This window comes from Narcine bancroftii, chromosome 14, assembly GCF_036971445.1.
Source record: "Narcine bancroftii isolate sNarBan1 chromosome 14, sNarBan1.hap1, whole genome shotgun sequence".
NCBI classification, from domain to species: Eukaryota; Metazoa; Chordata; class Chondrichthyes; order Torpediniformes; family Narcinidae; genus Narcine; species Narcine bancroftii.
The window spans coordinates 66,189,248-66,211,270 of record NC_091482.1 but is presented as its reverse complement, the minus strand read 5'-3'; the positions used below and the strand labels follow the sequence as shown (position 1 = coordinate 66,211,270).

The following is a 22,023-nucleotide window of genomic DNA, read 5'->3' as shown; positions in this document are numbered from 1 at the left end:
AAGTCAATTCGAAGGATGGGAATGTCAAACACCAGAGGAAAGTTTCGGGGAGATGTGTTAGCCAAGACCTTTTCACAGAGTAGTCAGTGACTGGAATGGGCTACCAGGAGGAAGATATAATGGTAGTGGTGAAGTGGATTTTAGATTGATGCCATGAATATGCAGGGAAATCAGGGATCTGGATCACTTGCAGGCAGCAGCGATTTGGTTTAATTTACTGCAGGAACTTGAAGTGACAGGAACATAGCCTTTCAAAGGTGCTAAAAATAGTGGTAAAAAAGTTCAACCCACATTGTCGGGGAAGTTTGAAAACATAGACAGCAGATTGTTTCGAGTATTGATTGAATAATGAATGTAAAGCTGCCTGCTCCAAGAATGGCACTGAGGCCTAACCATTTCCTTTGGAAAAAGATGAGCCCGTTTGGTTTTTTTCCTGAAAAGATTTATGCAGACTTGGAGCTAAAGTTGCACAAGTTTGAATAATGAGAATCTGAGGCTTTGGGTACAGTTTAATGAATTTGTAAAGAAGTTAGCACTTTGAAAGAGATGGCTGAGGGAGCAACTCGTACAAAAATCTTCCCCATCCTTCAGTAATGAAGGGTTGGAAAATGCTTCTTTGGGAGAATTGAACTGAAAAGTTGGATCTTTCCAGATTTCTAATGTCAAATGTAAATCCACTTTGCAGTCCAGCTACCAAAGAACTGGAGAACTACAAAGCAAAGGAAGATCCCATTTGTCCTGAAGAGACCGTGTTAATGCTGATAATACGCTCATCGTTTAATTAAACCGTGTTCCACTCCTTTCCCCAAACCCTTATGGGATATTTAGTTGCATTAATATTTATCGAATTTTGTTTGAGTTTCATTCATGTCACAGCACTGACAAGGTAATAGCCAACATTATAGATGGATATCTTAGAACTGTAACCAGAAGGTCTTTGTCCAATACACTCAGATCCTTTATTTAACTGGTTGCAACACTGCCATTCACACCAAATTGCACAATGGAGATGATCAAGCCAAGCTTGTCAACAAGTAAACCTAAATTTCACGATTCAAGTTGATGTAATCTCACATTTTTACGTGCCCTCCTAATTTGCTTTACTAAAATCCAAATGGCAACGCTTCTTTCGATAAGGATGAATGAGAGAATGGACTTTGTTGACCCAGCCCTGATGAAATTGTGAATCATACCTCCTGTGGAGGAGACTGTTGGACAAATTGGCTTCGACCCTTCTCCAATTGGACCGTTACCCAGAACAATTCAGCTGATATTAAAAATCTAATCAGAAGATATTTTGAAGTGTCATCTAGACATGGTTTCTCAAACTGTTCTCTCGCTCTTTACAATTAGTAATTAAAGTAGTTAATTGCACGCATCCTTGCTACTTAGTGTGTTGTGGAGGAACAGGAGGCTTTCTTTTAGTAAAATGCATGATCTAATTCTACTGTTAACAGGACCCAGGAGGGCCAAGCCCAGGAAGAGAATCTCCTTTTTCTTGACTATCTCTCCACTCCTTCCTAAGTCTAAAACTCTCTTTTCCCTTGATTCTTCAGGAGATGATGAGTCAGATAGTAAGTAAATCTTGGCATATAATTCTGGATCTACCTTTGTTCCTTTATAAATCTAGTTCAAGTTTATTATCATCTGTACAAGTACAACCCGAAGAAACAATGATTTCTGGTCCTCGGTGCAGAAACTTGAAAACACACATCCAGGCACAACACACATACTGACAAACGATACACACGCAAATATATATATATATGTGTATATATATATATATATAATTTAATAAAAAGGAGGGTTAGCGTGAGCAGTTCATTTCAGTCATTCAACATTCTCACTACCCGTGGGAAGAAACTATTTATCAGCCTGTTAATTCTAGCTCTGACTCTCCTGTATCTCTGTCCTGATGGGAGCAGTTGTAGTTGGGGTCCTCAACAATTTGGCAAGCCCAAGGAATAAGGTTGAGATATGCCAATTGAGTTAAACTCCTGGATACATGTCCATCTTTAGTTCTGCGAAATTGTGTTTCATGGATGTTCTATTGGGTTTAAGTAATTTATTTTCCAAGAGAAAAAATATGCATTGAATTTGCTTCCTTTTGTGTAGAATGGTTTCCTTTAGTTTAGCTTAATTTGTTCTTGTCAAAGGTTGCAAACTTTCCTCTGTATCAGATCCTCCAAAATTATTTGTACATTCTTTTATTGATGGATTTTCAATTTGCTAACATCTCACACTAAGGGAGAGTTCTTGGAAACTTCCAGTTCAAGAAGCTCCATTTTGTTCCAGCTTGGTTGGTTACTTAGCAATAAAAATCTCATCATTCAATGTCTTTTACCACAAAATGGTTCGCTGGGGAAAAAAAAAGCAATATCAGATATCCACCTGAGTTTGATCTGAAGTTTGATTTGGGGAACGCAAGGTTAAAGTTAGAACTTAGCCAGGCACTGAACTAGCTCATTTAGTCTACAGTTTCCCCATATCCAGCCTGAAATCATTCACTCATCAAGTTAACTTCAAAAGAAAGGAAATGTTGAAGATTAATAGTTTGTTTTACAAGATGAGGCTCATAGAGGAGAAACAAATCAGGAATACAAAATTATAAATAATGCCTTTTCTATATTCAGTTTGCTGACCTTGGGGAGATTCCGATTACCCCTAGACCTAAAGAAGGAAACGTTTAGTTAATATTACTGCCTTAAATAACTGTTCAGCAACTGCTGCTGAGAAGAATGCCTGAATGTTTGCTGAGGACAGATTACTTTATAGCCATGTCATAAAACCGAACTTTCCTTTAGTCTACCATAAGACAAAGATTCGCTATCAGCAGAAATTGCCCAGCGCCTCTTACAGCCAGAGAAAAAGAAACAAAAGAGAGTCACTCCCCAGCGTCACTTAAAGACCATGGTTTCACCTCCAGTGCACCCGCATCCTCTGCAGCCACACGACCTTCAGACCAAATCATCGGCGACGCGAGCTCCAGATCCAAACCTCTGATATGATCAGGAAGCCTCCAGCACCCCCTCGCGTACCATTTCCAATACCTGGTCAGTCAGCTAGTCTTGACTCCTTACAGCAGTCTACAGCCTTTGATTGCAGTCAATGAATGGTGATAAAACAATTCGGGTGTTTAATCAGGCCTGATAGTCTATGACAGCATTGTTGCTTCACATCATGTTATGATGTGAAGTATACTCTTGGGAAATTGTGCAGAAATTTATGCAGAGCTGAACCAGTCACATTCTAATTATAATGACTTCCTTTTTCTGATCTGTAGTCAAGACAAGAATGGAAATGCTGTGGCGACTTACCCATTCCTTTTCACAGCGACCCTGATGTTCTGTGATGTAAAGGTGGTGGGACTTGTCCAGAGCAGCAGTTATATCTTTCTTTTCTCTTTCGGTGGTTCCACAGTGGGGTTGAAATTGACTTGCTTCCACTTAGGTTTGGTGGGATCAATGCGAGAAGTACTGACTGACCCTCCCATGGACAGTGAGCAAGGTAGGGGAAGTTCAGTGGGTAGCTGGTGAAATGCTGTGCTTTTTCTAGCCAGTCCACAGCACTTTGCTGCCAGTCCACAGCACTGATGTTCTCCTCCTCTTTGACCTATCACGGGCAGGAGATTTCCAATCAGTGGGAGTGCTGTGTTTTTTTTTCAAGCAACCTTCTACACAACCTTTATTTTCTGTCGTCTGCTTCCCACAACAGCTTGGAATAGAGTGTCTCTTTTGAGGATGCAAATTTAAATTTTATTCACAACATGTTAGAAGCCTATTCCTTACAGACAGCGGGGGATTCAAACCTGGGACCAGATCGCTGGCGCTGTAAAGATATTGCACTAACCGTTAAATCAACCGTAGCGATTCCTCAACCATTATCACCAAAGCACAGATCGATTGTGATTTATGGAAAACTGTCATCCACAAATTTGTTGTTATATTTCCAGCATGACAAAAATACTGACAATTCAAAAGAAATTAATTGCTTGGAAAACAATTTGTAACAGTCCAAAATGACCAGTGCAATTTAAAAGGCCAATAAATTCATATCTATTTTTCCCTGTGATACAAATCCTCTTGGACTGAGCAAACCCAGTTGAACTCCTTGACTTATCATGGTTTTGTTGTCAGCCATGGATTTGTGATAAAGGTATGTGTTCATGTCTCTTCTAGCTGGGCAGATTGTGGGGGTCAAGTCAGCCTGGAATATGTGAACGAATAAACGACAAACAAACTGCAGTTATGGAACACAATCGTTATGGAAATGACTTGGGAGAAAAATATTCCCATGCCTGTGGATAAAGATACCTTGAGTTTTCCTGTAGAATCTACTGATCTGTTTCAGATCTATAATGTCTAATGAGTGCTTATAGTCTCACACATAAACACAATGTACAGATGCACAGATATTCTCGTAGACCTGTTTAATTGCACCAGGTAAGAGAAACCAACTACAATAGTATACATTAAATTACACAATATGCCAAGACAGATATCCTTATGTCATTTGAATTCGAGGGTGTTCTTCAAGGAGTAACACAGTTTAATCTACCATTCAAGTGACCTTGCTTCAAGTGCAAGTACTCCTTAACTTGCGTCCGTGTTCCGTTCTGACCGACCGGTCATATCTCGGAATGGACGTATATTGGAATTGCAATGTATCCATATAATATTTCATCAAATATCACCATGCCAGCTCTCGCAAGAGGTTGACCTCTGCAGCACATATCTTTATAATATAAATATAAAATAATATTAAATGAGAAATATTCAGTTTCATTTAGTGCAAGAAAAAAATTAATGTTTTAATAATTTAGACAGATCTCTGAATAAACCATACAGGGTTTAAAAAAAACCTTTCAGGAAAATAAACAAATAATAAAAGTTGCACTCCAATTCACGGTGTGGATATTAATTTGTAGGCAGTAAGTGTGCACGATGCAGAACTGAGCAGGCATGGCTAAAATTTGTACATATGTTGGACTGGTCAGTGCTGAACTTGCGTTTGCATGAGGGGTGGTATGAATTTGATGGTCTTCAACCATCATAGATTCTCTTTTGTTTTTGTAAGTAGGCAATCTTTCTGCAGCTTAACTGGCCCAGAACTTCTGTCCACGCAGATTTTCCAAGCCCAGGAAGGTCTTCCCAAGATTTTCCTTGCAGTGTGGACAGTACTCAGATGAAGAAGCAACTCCTCTGGACCTTCAGGCTCAGCTTCTGTGACATGCTCCTCCTCTCTTGGCTGTCACTCCTCTCTACTTCTCCTCACTCGTTTCCTTTCAAATTTTTTAAATTTATTTAACTGTAGAGATATTAGGGGACTTTAATCCACAGATGTGCTGCTTTGCACATTGCCTTCCTCTTTCCCTTCCTGTGTTGCTACTTGCTGATTCACTTTGTTCTCCGTGTAAATTAGATGCATCTCATTATTGGTTTCCTTGAGTTTCTGAAGCTCTTAATGTGTAAGAAATGATGTGATAGTTTCCACAGAAGTTTGCTTCCAGGTGTAGGTCACAAAATAGTTACTTCATTTTTTTAAAAAAATCAACTGAACGAGTAATTTTTTAAAAATCCTTGCACATAGATCAAGAATCTGAGGAGTGGAATAGCAGTCATTGTGTCTCAGGACTATTTAGCAAGAAGATCCAACATCAAGGCAGACTCTTCAGTCCACTGTCTCTGCCAATCAACAACCACCCAGTGACATTATTGTGCATTAACCCCTTTTAAAAAAAAAATTCTCTCTACATTCTCCTCAGATTCTCCCACTCACCTACACCCTTGGGACAATCATCAATGGTGAACTAACGTACTACCAATTCACAGGTCTTTGGGACATGGTAGGAACCTGGAACATCCAGCAGAAACCCAGAGGGAGAACATGCTCACTCCGTAAAGATAGCACCTAAGAACCAGACTACACCCGACATGAGGCAGTGGCTCCAGTCACTGAGTAACTGCTGTGTGGTTGCCCACCACATCCTTTAACAGAGATCCAAAATACTTTGCTATCAAAGTAGTACTTGAAGTAAGGTCTTGTTTAATGTAGATTAAACTGTGTCATTCCTCAAAGAACTCCCCGTGAATTCAAATGAGATAGTTATACAGTTTTAAGCTCTGAAATCCTCCTTTGCTATTTCTACTAAATTCAATTCAAGTACTATAATAGCTTGGAGATATCACATTGTTGGGATGGGAACTTAGATTAATTTCAGTGCTCAAATACTCTAGCCCTGAGAGGTTTGAGTATTTGTACCCACCCTAAATCCCCCTCTGCCTTCCTTTGCCATATCAGGCCCATGTGGAGTGATGCAAGCATATTAAACCTGCCATCTTTCAATTAATCAATTGCAACCTCCCTGATTACATGTATATTTAAGTTTTTTCAAAATACCTCGTATGGTGAGAAGGGTTCTTCTGCAAACAGGTTATCTTTAACATTCATACAGCTTTTTTTGTAAAACTTACACAATGAAAAGACTGGCACCAAGTGAGAGCCCATCCACAGATGTATGAGGAAACTGCTAAGTTGTTCATTCAGGAGCCCACTGGCTGCAGGGAAGAACGTGTCTTTAAGCTGGTGATGCAGGATGAACCTTGTCCCCGATGAGATAAGTGAAAAGAGAGTGTGACCAGGGAGCAATGGACCCTCCAGTCTGTTGGCTGCCATTCCCAGGAAGCAGCAGGAGATGTAGATGGAGTCCAGGGACAGGAGGGAAGCTTGTGTTATATCCTGAGCTGCTGTTACTACCTTCTGCAGCTTTTGCTCATCCTGAGCAGAGCAGCTCCCGTCCTGCGCTGAGAAAGTGGGGATGTTGGCGACCTTTCTCAACCAAATGCAACCATAAATGCACTTGGAGCTTCTAAATAAAATGTTGGGGTTGGTAAAAATCTGGAAAACTGAATCTGGAGTCAAGTCCATGCAGATGGTGCAAGATAGGGGATCACTAGATTAGAACACGTTTGACCAGGACAAAATCGACATCAACTTATCCTGCTGGCATCATCATGTGGAGGTCCCCAGCCGTGACATTTTTTAATCAAACGAACTACTGTAATGCACGCCCACATGCAAATATTGAAGGGTAAATGCCTTTGGATCTGCACCACCAGTCAATATGATGGAAGGTTGATTATAGAACATAGAACCATAGAACAATTATAGCACAGAAACAGGCCACCTCAGGTCCTCTAGTCTGTGCCGAACCATTTTTATTGCCTAGTCCCACTGATCTGCACCCAGCCCATAATACCTATCTGCTCCAATGCTCTGTTCCAGTCTTTCCCCATATTCCTTGATCCCATCAGAAATTCATCTAACCCTTTCATATGTACTTAACGGCTTCCTGCGAGAATTCCGACACTCCGCTCTCCCTTCATCTCAGTTCCAACTGGCATAAGCCACATCCTGAGGCTGTGATCCCAGGATCTGGACCCTCTAGCCATTGGGAATAAATATCCTCTTCCTATCTGGTCTAGTCTATCCTTGATTAAAATTTATAGGTTTCTCTGTTTTCCCTTTTGGTTTTTCTATATTCTAGTGAATATATAATTTAGCTGCTTCTCATTCATCAGTCCTGCCATCACAGGAATCAGTGCAATAAACTTTGCTGCCCTCCCAAGAACATTGTTGAAAACTCCACACAAAACTCTAGAATGCACTATGTTCTATGAATCAATCTTTTAAAAAAATCAAGTTCAGGTTTATTATCATCCAATTTTACAAATACAACATGATGAATCAGCATCCTTGGTACCAAAACAATGCATATGGCAGTACAATTATATAAATAAAAATAAATAATATTGTTAAATAAATGGTGGCATCTCAGAGGGTTTGCATGAGCAGTTCATTCATTGTTCAGTGTTTTCACTGCCCGTGGGAAGAAGCTGTTTTTCGGTCTCGTGGTTCTGCCTCAGATTCTCCTGTATCTCTCTCCTGATGGGGTTAGCTGAAAGTTGCAGTGTGCTGGGCGGTAGGGGGTCAATCATTTTGTGCATCCTCTTCAGACAACAATCCCAATAGATCATGTCAATCAAAGGAGACCACAGTGATCCTCTCTGCCGCTCTTATGGTCCTGCGGATTAAGTGCCCTATAGCAACCAGGCCACATTGCGAATCTGCCGGCCAAGACACTCTGGCTGGAGCTCCTGTTGAAGGTTGACATAATGGTGGCCGGTAGCCTTGCCTGCCTCAGCCTTCTCAGGAAGTGCAGTCATTGTTGCACCTTCCTGACAAGTGAGGAGATGTGTGTGTCCATGATAGGTTACATCTTAAGTGGAGTCTGAGGAACTTGGTGCTCCCTACTCTTCCATTACTGAGTGATGATGTGTAGTGGAGGGTAGTCGTCCCTGGTCCTGAAGTCCACGATCATCTCCTTTGTCTTATCACATTGAGACTCAGGTGGTTGTTCTTGCACCATTTCACGGGGGCTGAATTTAAAGAGTATCAGTGAGGTATTTACAGGACAATCTGTGTATAAAGCTTCTTCTTGCCTGGGAAGCAATGAGTATCAGCCATTTTTTAAAAATAGAGCATTGCCCAAATGTCCATGATTTTTTTACCGCATCTTCAGAATGTGGATAAAGCAATAACTAAGGGTGTGATCTCCGATCGTGTGCGCACATGTTGGGCAGACTCTTCCAGCTCAGTTTCTCTATGCCCAGCTTCTCTTCCTGTGTCAACGAGTCTGAAGATGCCTCTAATTTCAGCACTTTTAAAACCACCAAGAAATTAACTCTGGAACCTTTATTTTCCAGATTTAAGATCATCCACCATTAGTTCTCTTGGTCAGAGGTGAGTGACTCCAATTTTTTTTGTTTGTACATTAGATTTGTTAAAAGCAGTTCATCCTGATTGGAATTTAAACGGGAATTCAGATGCATATTTTACTTCTTTTATGTCCCAACTCTGCTGTATCATTGTGGCCATTCTGCATGTGAATGTGTGTACCTGGAGAGAAAGTGAATTATAACTATCATTCACCCATCTCCCACAAGTTCACTCCGTACCTTCTCTCATCGCGATCCCTTTGTTTAAGCGTGCCATCGATTTCTGCCGGGATGATGGATTGGCAACGTGACTTCCCGTAGCCTCGTTCATCCTGGGGACAGTAGCGGTGTTCACTACACTTCTGCCTCCTCGGGACCAGATCGGGGGGGGGCGGAATGTGAAGACCCCAAGATGCAAGAATCTGGATCGAAAGACCATCCTCCAGCACCACCGTTCTCAACGGGGGAGGGCACTTTGCCCCTCCCATTGAGGGAGGGGGGCTCAGACTGAAATCATAAAATATACTTTATGTTTTTTTCCTCGTCCATTGGAGAGAAGTACTGAAGAAACTAATTAAATGACTTCACAGGGAAGGGGGCCTATAAACTTTGAGCAGAATTCCTTGGGTGGAGGGGGGGGCATCACCAAAAAAGTTTGGGGATCACTGCTCCAGAAGATTGGTTATTGCTACAATTTATACCTGTTACCTCAATTCCCTCCTTATCCTCACGACCATCAGGCTCCCCCGAATAAAAAGCGTTTCCTTCTCTCTGAGTGTACACTCTTCATTCCACAGTACATCCATACAGCTTGTTGGCCCTAATGATTATTAACGCAGCATAGAAATTACTTAGTGAAGTTTGAATTAAATGTCATTTTAAACAATTCTCTGTGCTTTAATTTTGCAGCATCTCCGAGGAGGATAACAGCCAAGTGCCGCCAAGTCCTACAAGGAAAGATCTGGAAGGAAAAAGCAGCACTAAAGTGTCTCGGACTTTCAGTTACATCAAAAACAAAATGTCAAGTGGAAAGCACAAGAACAAGGTATGTACTGAGAAGGTGTCCTCTTCTTTCTGCTGGCATCTTCCAGGTCAGGGTGGAGATCCTGTGAGAACATTCTTGCTCAAAAGCCCTGTCTCTGTTATGCAAGAGAGCCAGGTTTTCTCCAAGGGCTCTGGTTTCCTCACACCCTTTAAAAACTTACTGGGGTGTAGGTTCATGTGGTGTAAATTGTGTGGTGTGGACTCATAATTTTAAATTAATGTTTAAAAATTAAATTCCGGAGTTGCTCTGTAATCAGAAATGGTGGTGGTTGTATTTAATCTAGCACTGCTAAGCAGCTGGACGTCTTTATACTGTTCACGACCACCAGCAAGAAACATTTCTTTTTCTAATTGGATTTGCTATTTCATATTCATTGTTGGTTTCAAAGTGTTTGTATGGATTTGCTTTTTAAAAATGCTGCTGGATGGTTGCAGCTGAAGTGAATAACTGAGCATATGTCTCAATTTAATTGTTAAGAAATGTTAAAGAGCCTTCTGCCATCTTCAGATGTATCTACGTCATTTTCCCAGCTCCTTTCCTCTCTCCCCCCCGCCCCCCCCCCCCCACCACACGCCAGCTCCTCCTCCAGTGCTGTGTGAGTCAGTCAGTTCATGTTAACTCATTATTTCGTTCCCAGCAAAGAGTTTGCTTATGCTATTGGATTCTTCTTGTGATGTATTGTTGGGTGAAGGAAGTGGAATCCTTTGCATTTTTTTTAAAACACATCTAAAGTCCTTCCCGGGTTATTTCCCACTGAATACAAAAATCATTCTATAGAAGTTTGCACGAAGCAGGAGTGAATTGCTAAGTCTTCAGGAGGTTAGGAGGATGGCCATATGTGAGGCAGACACAGTTTAAAGCAGTTATGTGAGGCAGTACATAATTGGGTGCATCCATTTTAAGAGATAGTAAGGTGTGGATTAATAGTTCAAATTCACAGAAAGTGGTATTTTTCCTGGTCACTTAAGACCAAGAAAAATATCAATAAGATTGAAAGAATGCCGAGATTTATGTACGGAATTATGAGGGGAATCGACAGAGTGAATGTAGGCTTTTTCCACTGAGGGTAGGTGAAATACAAACCTGAAGACGTGGGTGAGAGGGGATGTTCAGGGGGAACATTAGGGGGAACTTCTTCACGCAGAGTGGTGGTAGTGTGGAACGAGCTGCCAGCTGAAGTGGTGAATGCAGGCTCAATTTTATCATTTAAGAAGAATTTGGACAGGTACATGGATGGGGGAGGGGACTACGGACTGGATGCAGTTCAGAGGGACTCAGCAGAAAAATAGTTTGGCATGGACTAGAAGGGCCGAAGGGGCCTGTTTCTGTGCTGTCATGTTCTAAATGTGGGTTCAATAATGACACACAGAAGGGCATGTAGTGCTTTAGATTTTGTGTTTGTGGGCACAAAGTTGCCAAGAAGTGAATGAAATGGTGAACAATTACTGGTTAAGTCACATTCAAAGTACACTGTGCAGTGCTGTGCATCTGTTTTAAAGTCACCCTGCAATGCAAGGATCCGAAAATATATTTGTACTGAGAATCTAGCGAGAATTGTGTCCTGGATTGTGACGATAACGTGAGAGCAGAAATACTTGCAGACAGTGGAGCTCAAACAAGCAAGGATTTGCTATTGGGAGTGCCTGAGGTTAATGATATATTTTTCAATGGAGAATTAGGCCAGATATTGACCGGGATGACGTTACAGGACTAGAGGAATAGATCCAAATAGTAAAAACAAAAATAAAAATGCTGGAGGAACTCAGCCGATCACACAGTATCTGTAGGAGGTAACATCAACATTTCGGCCCTGAGCCCTTCTGTAAGATATGAAGAAGGTCTTTGCTTGTTTTGGACACAGCGAGACCTGCTGGGTTCCTCCAGCATTTCTGTGTTTTTAATTGCAATCACAGCGTCGGCAGACTTCTGTGTTTCATTCCAAGATTTGTACTGTATTGTTCTTGTTGAGTGCCATTTGCCCTGAACAACCTCATGAGTAATTTCCAAGTCATTGTTTGGGCTGTTCTCCAACTGCAGATGCCCGTTAGAACTTGCCAACTTATTTAGTGCTTTATTGGGAAGATTTTCTGAGGGAGGGTAAAGTGAGCAGGAGGCGCTGGATTCCCCAGAGCTGAGTCCATTGAAAGGACCTTTGGAATCTGCGCTTCACTGAAAGAGTGGTTGAATCTGAGCCCCTGACAGTGTTTGAAAAGTACCCAATCGAGCATCTGAATAAATTAGACATGGAGGGCTATGGACCGTGTTGGGAGATGGGATCAATACGGAAGGTTGTCCACTGGTCGTCCTGGACAAGTTGGGTCAAACGGCTTTTTTCCATGCTCAGTGACTCTGAGTGTTGACGTTAAAGTTCCAACAAACTAAGGGCCATGGAGTGGGAGGGAGCTCTAGGTGTGCAATAACTTCAGAGGATGTTGTAAATGTTCTTTTGCCAGGTAATTTCATGAGCTTGCAAAAAGGTTTCCAAAAATTGTCTTAACCCACAGTTAATTTGAGGAAAAGATTTTAGTTGATGCTTGCTTCCCCATACTGCTGAAGACATGGATTCCAATGTGTAATTCGCAGACCGCCATCTGTTTGGAGGCCCAGAAGGAGCATCAGATAACTAGTAAACTGTTGTGGCCTACATATTTAAGCCCTTGATTGTTCCGATACACTCGCCCAGGATCAGGAGTAGCATGCCTATTTGTTTTCCAACTGTCTATTTAAATTACCCTCTTCCCTCCCTCCCCACCCATCCCACCAGACTGCCAGTTTTGAAAAAGGGCATCTACACGATTGTTCAACTTGCCTGGACACTGCGAGACTTTGAATCGAGAGTATTGCCACAGCTTCTTATGGACAACAAACCACACGAAAGCTACCCAGCAAACTTCCCTGGTCCCTGGTTCTGGAGATGTTTAGATATTGTATTCTCTTCTGCACCTCCTAAACAGTCTCCTTGCTTCCGATTTCTCGTTTCCTCCCAACTGTGGCCCCATCACTGCCAAATACAAGACTCGAAGCCCCCTGATGATTTTATATATATTTTTGGCATCTGGTCATCACTGGCAGGTCCAGCATTTCTGTTACCTATTCCAAATCGCCCTTGTGAACCTGGTGGTGAGCTGCTACCTTGTCTCGGTAGTACTTCAGGGAAGGTGATCCCGAGGTGCTGTTGGGAAGGGAGCTCCTGCGGTGCTGTTGGAAAGATTCTCCCGTAGTGCTGTTGGGAAGGGTGCTGATGACAAGGGTGCGTTTGGAGAGGGTGCTCCCGCGGTGCTGTCAGGAAGGGTGCTCATGACAAAGGTGCTGTTGGGAAGGGTGCTGTTTAGTTTATTTATTTATACACGTTGACCAAAGTACTGTACAGATCATAAATTACATCTCAACTATAAGTAACTATAGAATAAAACAAATCTGAGAAGTTAGAACACAAAGTAGCAAACAGGTGCATGAGGACAACTCCAAACGCTCGTGAATAAAAATACATCTTCAATCTGGATAGAAAAGAGTTGATGGAAGGGGCCAATTTGATGAAGAGAAGAATGTTGTTCCACAGATTGTGGGCTGCTATAGCAAAGGTGCGATCTCGTCTGAGTTTATGATTTGAGTGCGGAACAGTCAAGCACCCCAAGTTAGCCGGCTTGAAGGGTTTTGAGGTGGAATGAGGAATTAGAAGATCCATGATACAAGAGGGGGATAGCTCATTAAAGGTGCTGTGGAAAAGGCTGTTTGTTGAAAAGGCTGCTGTTAGGAAGGGTGTTGTTAGAAAGGGTAGTACCCTCCCAGGAAGGGTGCTCCCATGCTACTGTTGGTAATGGAAAGGGTACTGATGATAGGGGTACTGTTGGGGAGGGTACTCCAGGTTTTAGCCTCTGTGATAACTTATTTCCACATCCATGTGGAGAACCTGCAGGTGGTGGTACACACATGCACCCTCTGCAGATGGGTGAGGTGGAGTCGAATGACCTGGGTGGTGTACGCTGCAGCCACTGCACAGGTGGGGGGCTTGTTTAGGGTGGGGAGGGAGGTGCGTGGTTTAGGGGAGAGTCAGGATGGGGGTGGGGGTGTGGTGCAAGGTGGGGGGAGGGTGGGTTTACGGAGTGGGAGATTCAGTGTTTGTGAGTGAGGTTCAGTTTGGTGGGAGACAGTTAAGGATGGGGGGTGAAAACAGATCAGGGTGGTGGTGAGGTTCAGTTTGGTGGGGGACAGTTCAGGGTGGGATGGGGCGAATGGATAAGGGAGGTGGGTGAGGTTCAGTTTGGTGGGAGATGGTTTGGGGTAGGGGTTCAGGGAGGGGGGAGCAGATCAGAGTGGTAGGTGAGGTTCACTTTGGAGGGAGAAAGTTCAGGGTGGGTGTCGTTCAGAGTGGTGGGAGAGAGTTCAGGTTTGGGGGGATCGAATCAGAGAGGTTCAGTTCTGTGGGATACAGTTCAGGGTGGGGGGGACTGGATCAAAGTGGTGGGAAGCAGTTCAGGATGGGGGGAACAGATCAGGGTGGTGGGTAAGGTTCAGGTTGGTGGGAGATGGTTCAGGTTGGTGGGAGATGGTTCAGGGTGGGGGGTGGCATTCAGCTTGATGGGAGACGGTTCAGGGTGGGTGTTGTTCAGGGTGGTGGATGGAAATCCAAAATGCCGGGCTACTTTGGATGCACAATTGATGAAAATCCGCCTCTGTCATAACACAATCACATTTGCATTTCACAAGTCTCTATGATTAACACCCCTTAAAATGAAATTGTTTTACACATTTGTCAACTGAAAGTGTTAAATTTTGTTTTAATTTAAAATTAAAAGTGTGCAATAATTTAAATATGTGAGAGAGCTATTGCAAAGGCATAAAAAAAATGCTTCAGATTAAAATGAGTGTGGAAATGTTCCATTTGGCTTAATGCTTTGAAACAACTTCCCAAGTGAGCCCAAAAGTGTGGCCTCCCCCTCTTTAAACCCCAACTTCCTCTGACTGCAATGCACGTCACAGCAAATCGAGACAGCCAGCCCATTTTTCTTTTGCAACCATCATGTTGAAAGGAGCCTTCTCCTGATCTGAGTTATGTCGTGGATTAGATTTTCTTTGACCCAGATGAGTCCTTTCAAAGTGGTAGGTGACCAGTTGATTGTGATCTACAGTGGATAGTGTGCTTTGTTGCTGTGTAGGTTTGGGAGAAGTTGAACTTAAATGTTCTTGACTGTTAAATGTCTTCATGTTGGCTGCCGATGCTTGGTTTCCTGTTTATACTCTGTGTTGTAACAGACTTGCATCTTCAGACTTGTGTCTAACGTTTCAATGTGGCTGTGTTTTCTTAAAATAATCTTTTACATATGGTTCAGTTTCTGATCCCTGCAAAGATGGTTATGTGTACAGGAAACTCTATGTAAGATTCTGCAGTAACAATCTGAAAGGTGCTGCACAATCTACAGAGCAAATTGTCTTTTGGTTAAGACCAGATCTTGTATGATTTTACATTGAGCTCAGCAGAATTTATTTATGAAGTATCGTTTGCCTTGTAGTTGACATGTGAAGAAGTGAAACAGAACAATATTCAGTCTGAAACCCAGGGAAAGGACCCTTTTCATGGTCCCTGCTGTGCCTAAATAAATGATAGAGATTGAGGTCAGAATATGATACTGTAAATTCTTGCTACTGTGCAATTTGTTCTGTATTACAAATGGAAGGCAAGTATCTGGACAGAAAGCGACTTGTGACCCTTAGCACAATCTGGTGTCTTAACACTGCGGTTATGACCCCTGGTGTTTTCCTCCACTTCAGTTGTTCGTTGGCCTGGATACTTAGTCTTTGTTGACACTTATGTTTTATTATTGCTCGACCTGTTGTATTTGAGTATGTGTTGACTCACCTGGATAGCGCATAAAGTTTTCACTGTACTGTATCTCGATATACGTAACAAGAAACAAATCTCACAATTTAATGACAGAAATAACAGTTGAACTCCATATGGCTGGAACACTCCCCACAGTATTCTAAATCTGGCTCTGGGATTGTAGCATTATGACTGTTGCTGGTCTCAGCTCCTGAGCTTAATGACATGGAGAGATAGGATCAGATCTCCTGCTCCTACATCAGTGTTAATACCTGACATTTCTCGGGTATCCCTGCATCAGCCTCTTGGCCTCGCCTACAGCAGTACATCCTCATGGTATACAGAACAGGGCCATCTTCTGCAGGTCTCCCAAGGTTCAAGATTCCTTTTATTGTCACATAATAATACATAAAATTATGTATAATACTTCAACTTAGATATATATGTGTAATTCTTTAACTTATAACAAAGGCAGCATGGTTGGCATAGCGGTTAGCGCAAAGCCTATACAGTGCCAGCGATAGAGACTAGGGTTCAAATCCTGCACTGTCTGTAAGGAGTTTGTACGTTTCCACCGTTCAAAAAGTACCGGGGTTATAGATTAATTGGCTGTAAATTGGGCAGCACAGACTCATGGGCCAAAATGGCCTGTTACTGTGCTGTATGTTTAAATTTTAAAATATTATTTAAATTTATATCTGCCGTAAGGCAAACAAAGTGTCAACTGAGCATTGCCCACCACCCCTGACAATAGGAGAAAGAGAAGCAAAAGAATCACTGGTGAGATCCTGTAGTAAATGCTGGAAATTCCGGTGGATGATGTGTTGGATGCAGAGGCTGGTGAGGTGGTAGGTGAGGACGAGGGGGATTCTATGTTGGTTGCATCTGGGGGCAGAGGGGCCAGGGCAGATGAGCGGGAAATGGAGGAGATGCGGGTGAGGGCTGGGTGGATAGTAGTGGAGGGAGAGCCACCTTTGTGGAAGAAGGCAGATATTTCAAAAGCTCTGGACTGAAAGACCTCATTTTGGGAAAGATGCGGCGGAGACGGAGAAATTGAGAGGAGGGGATGGAATCCTTGCAGGGGACAGGGTGTGAGGAAGTGTAGTCCAGTTCGTTGTGGGAGACGGAGGGTTTGTAGTATATGTCAGTGGAAAGCTTGTTTCCCGAGATAGAGACAGAAATCCAGAAAGGGGAGAGTGTTTTCGGAGATGGACCAGTTGAGTTTGAGATTGGGGTGGAAGTTCGTCATGAAGTGGATGAAGTTGACAAGCTCATTGTGGGTACATGAGGCAGCCCCGATGTAGTCGTCTATATACCAGAGGAAGAGTTGAGGGGTCTTGCCTGTGTCAGCTTGCAGCATGGATTACTCCACAAACCCATAAATAGCAGGCGTAGCCGGGACCCAAGCGAGTATCCATGGCTACTCCTTTAATTTGGAGGAAGTGGGATGAATTGAAGGAGAAGTTATTTAGAGTGAGGACAAGTTCTGCCAGACAGAGGAAGGTGGTGGTAGAGATTAACTGGTCAGGTCTCTGGTCCAGGAAGAAGTAAAATGCTTTCAGACCTTCTGTGTGGAGGATAGAGGTTTGAAGGAATTGGACATCTATTGTGAAGATGAGGTGGTCTGGTTCAGGGAATGTAAAGTCATTCAGGAGATGGAGGGGATGTGAGGTGACAGGGATGTAGGTGGGGAGGGATTGGAACAGGGGAGAAAGGATAGAGCCAAGGTAAGATGAAACTAGTTCGGTGGGGCAGGAGCAGGCAGAAACAATGGGTCTACCTGGATGGTTGGGTTTGTGTATCTTAGGTAGAAGGTAGAAATGGCCAGTGTGGGGGTGGGAGAGAATGAGATTAATGGCCATGAAGAGGAGGTGACCAGAGGTGATGGTTTTGGAGACAGTGGCTTGATGTGTGGTGATGGGGTCCTGTGGGATGGGTTGATAGGAGAAGGTGTCTGAGAGCTGTCAACTGGCCTCTGCTCAACTCACATTCACCTCACATGTCCTATCCCCTATTTGACTAATAAAGAGTGAAGGAGCCATTGCAAACAGTAAAAACAAAATGCTGGAGAAATTCAGCAATTTAAGTAGTGCACTTCATATAGCAAAGAACGTAGCCATAAAGCTTGGAGAACTGCAGGGATTACGATGAAAGAAAACACAAAAAGAAACCTTTGGAGACCAAAGGGGATCTTCAGAGATTTCACAGGAGAAACTGAGCAGCTCTGTATGACCATATACTCTGTCAAAGCCATGGTGTGAGAGTAGCTGGCTGCCTGCTCTGGGGCAGTCCCTGTATTAAGATAGGTCAGGCCGATGAACTGGGGAATTGGGTTCCCCAGGGAGAACTGCACTGGCAACCACGATGGAGCCAGTACCTGGCACAGGGGCAGGCAGCCTCAGATCAACCCCATGAGCTCAAATTCCATTTGAGGCATGAAAACTCAACCAATTTAATAAACCTGGAATGTGAAGACAAAGGACAAGTCCAAAATGCTGATCACACAAAAAATCAATAAACCCACCTGGTTTGTTGTTCTTTCGAGCTGTGAACGGTCTACCTTTATCTTGTCTCCAGAGCTAATGATCAAGAAACAGAAAATTCTCAAAAAAATTAGCAGGTCAGGCAGCATCTGTGGAATGAGAAACCGAGTTAGTTTCATGTCAATGACCTTTAGTTCTAAAGCCAAGTTTATTGTCCTCTGATTGTACAAGTACCACCCGACAAAACAGCGTTTTCTGGTCCTCGGTGCAAAACACGCAGACACACAACCAGACATAACACAATCACTATGTAATGTGGACTAGTATTCATATATACAAATAAATAAATATTGTTTTGTAATATGAGAGTCTCAGATGGTCAGTGTGTGTCGTTCCTTTGCTCATTCACCATTCTCACTGCCTGTAGGAAGAAGCTGTTCCTCAACATGGTGGTGTTGGCTCTGATCCTCCTACATCTCTTGCCCTGTGGGAGTAGCTGAAAGATGCTGTGTGTAGGATGGAAGGGGTCTTCATGAGTTTGTGCATCCTCTTCAAACAAACGATCCCAGTAGATCACGTCGATGGAGGAGAGAGAGGGAGACTCCAGTGATCATAATCCTGTGTATTGAATGCCAATCCCTTTCTCTGAATTTCTGAAGCAAGGGCCTTCAACGTGAGTCGAATGTAGGAGTAGAGATTGGGTGGTTGGTCATCGGCATAGACTCTGGGCTGAAGGGCCTGTGTCTCCTGAGAAGTGAGAGAGCTCCCAAACCTCTTGATCACAAACCTTGTAGCATTCTCATTGGGTGATTCACATCTGCTTACTTCATTTGATCTGTTAATCAAGTTTACATTTGTGTTTGAGAAGTGACTAACTTGTGTCGCAGGAGTGTTTCACAACAATCTGATTAAAGCAGTTGGTTCATCAACAGGAAACTTGGTTAAAGAGTTGGTTCATTTCGGATCCTGTTTTTGCAAACATTGATTATAATTGGTTTGAAAAAAATTGAGATGGACCCAAGAGCTGATCTTGTGAATTCACAGATTGTAAATCAACAGATAACAAGAACAGAATGGTTTTTTTTCTCTCTAGAATGTGTTTAAGACTGGAAATCCTATGTGACTTTAATTTCCCTGATTTCAGGAACATTGCAGCTTCATGGCTGCTGTCCTTGGTAAGATTAATTAAGTCAGCACGGAGCAAGAATTGGAATAGACTTCAGTGAGTGAATTTGGCTAAATATTATGTTATGTTCTAAGAATGTAATCATAGCTCCCTCATAGATGTCCAGGCCATCTAACGAAGAACCGAGAGTTCAAGCGCATTCTCTACATCTGTCTCAATTGAACTTTTTAAAAAATGCACAAATCCTTTGCTGCAGGATTAGTTAGTTGTCTCATAGCAACTTGAAATCAGTATAATTCAAGAGTTAGTCTTGTAGAAGTGAAAACTGTGACGCAAGCAAGATACGGGAGCCTTTAAAACATTAAGAGGAACGTTTGGCTGAAGTGCTCAAGGTAGTGTGCAAAGCTATTGGAAAGGAGCTGAATTATTTCCACTGGCTGGAATGCCTTGATTTAGAGGGCTTTGAAGAATGAAGCTTGGAAGCTCGTCTCTACATGATGGTGGAAAATTAAAACTCTATTCCACAAAAAGTAATTGATGAAGGATTAACTGATATTTTTAAGTCTGACATTAATACGCTAATTGGCATAAGGGAAAATTATACTCAGGACCACCTTCTCGTAGAATATGTTCCCGCTCAAGTTACCTGTACCTGTATCTGTTCCTGATTATGGGTGTGAGAGGAGGTAGATATGGTTTTTAAGGAATTTTTTAAGGGGTGGGGGGAGATTGGGGTCATTGCCAAGCCTAGAATCTAATCAGCTGATTGGAAAGAATGTTTTGAGAGGCTGGCCCATCAGAAGAGACAAGGGTGTGGAATTTACTAGAAACCACAGCCATTGCAGCAGGAGAATGTTGCTGGCTATATCTTGAAATGAGAATGGCAATGTGTGATGCTTGCATTTCCTGTGTACAGCCAACTCCAATTAAATCGTCAAGGGAAGATGCTGAGGTTTTCTTTGATGTGTCTCTTGGAATTTCTTTTCAACCAATGACTTTCTAGTTAACTGCATGGGGACAGGAACAAAGGAACGCAGAATTACTGAGGTTGAGATTATGAGGAACCATCGGTTGAAATGGCTGGCTTTTGGGATTCTACAGATGGTCACCATTTCAATGTGTTTAGTTTCAGAATCAGAAAATGCTTTGAGAAAAATAAATGTTAAAGAACTCTGAATTCTTGTCTCCTTGGGTGCCTTTTTATGAAGCCTGAAAACGAGAACACTGATGTTCTAGGCTACATTCTCAAGGCCAAACTGAGTAAGGATGGCAGATGTCTTGTGAAGCTGGGAATAAGCAAAAAGTTTATAAGCAATTGCCAGTAATGCGGCAACTTCCACTAAAGCACCTCTTAATGGCAGGTTTTTAAAGAAAGGACTGCTGGAACTCCAAACTAAAAGTATTTTGATAGAAACATTTAAAAAGACAACATGTCATCAGAAAGGGTTTTAACTCCAACTCTGATTTTCAATTACTCTGGTCCCTAGAGCATAATTAAACCACGCATGACTAAAGATAGGAAATATTCAGCATTTCTGTAGCATCTAAGAATGACCAAGGATATTGTTTGAGTCAATGAAATAATCTCGAAACACAGTCCATTTTACAACGCGGAACCACAGAAACTTTGACCACAGTTCCTGGCCTGGACAATCTCCATTCTCAAAGGGCTCCATCTGGTCAAGGGGATCTTGGGTTCCATTAACCGCCAAACCAAGTAAAAGTCACAAAGGCTTTAGCTAGTCTGTCAGAAGGCATCAAACAGGCACCCGTGAAGAGCACACCTGGCTATGGGAACAGGTTCCACTCCTGGAACATGAACTAAAGTTTTGGTTGTCATTCCAGGCTGGTGCTGGAAGAACCATTATGGATTACATTGATGGACACCAATAGAAATGATCCTTCAAACAACATTTCAAACTTAAAGGAATTATGTGGTTAGCATTGTGGTTAAAAGCAACACTGTTACAGCGCTATTGACCTGGGTTCGAATCCCGCCCTGTGGGTAAGGATTTTGTACATTCTCTCTGTGTCTGCATTGGTTTCCTCCAAGTGCTTCGGTTTCTTTCCACTGTACAAAAACACACCAGGGTAGTCGGTTATCGGGTGCAATTGGGTGGCACAGGCTCGTGGGCCAAAAGGGCCTGTTACCGTCCTGAGCTCAAAGTTTCTGTGGTTCTGCGTTGTAAAATGGACTGTGTTTCGAGATTATTTCATTGATTCAAACAATATCCTTGGTCGTTCTTAGGTGCTACAGAAATGCTGAATATTTCCTATGTTTAGTCATGCGTGGTTTAATTATGCTCTAGGGACCAGAGTTATTGAAAATCAGAGTTGGAGTTAAAACCCTTTCTGATGACATGTTGTCTTTTTAAATGTTTCTATCAAAATACTTTTAGTTTGGAGTTCCAGCAGTCCTTTCTTTAAAAACCTGCCATTAAGATGTGCTTTAGTGGAAGTTGCCGCATCACTGGCAATTGCTTATAAACTTTTTGCTTATTCCCAGCTTCACAAGACATCTGCCATCCTTACTCAGTTTGGCCTTGAGAATAATTTTGTTTTAAGAGCACTTGTAATTTTTTTGAACTGGCCGACGGCTAAATAATTGGTGTCAGTTGGCAGTTTTGTTCACGTTGGCAGGAAGGTTGATTGATGAGAGTGACTGCCGGCAGCAAGTGCTGTCATGAAGCAAAGTGGGCAGTTATCACAGGAAGCAGAGGTGAGTGGATGTGTAAGACTCGGTTCTGCTTCCATCGTTGATCCCTTCCCTT

General features: G+C 42.6%; 1 protein-coding gene across 8 annotated transcripts in view; it reads left to right on the top strand.

Annotated features, from left to right (window-relative positions):
* The window catches only part of akap13 (A-kinase anchoring protein 13), a 396,122-nt gene that overhangs the window by 293,861 nt on the left and 80,238 nt on the right, over positions 1 to 22,023 (top strand). For all 8 annotated transcript variants that reach the window (XM_069912032.1, XM_069912031.1, XM_069912029.1 and 5 more), the window contains 2 exons: positions 8,766 to 8,802; positions 9,687 to 9,822. In XM_069912032.1, the coding sequence (XP_069768133.1) occupies positions 8,766 to 8,802; positions 9,687 to 9,822 (173 nt within the window). The remainder of the gene's footprint in view (positions 1 to 8,765; positions 8,803 to 9,686; positions 9,823 to 22,023) is intronic.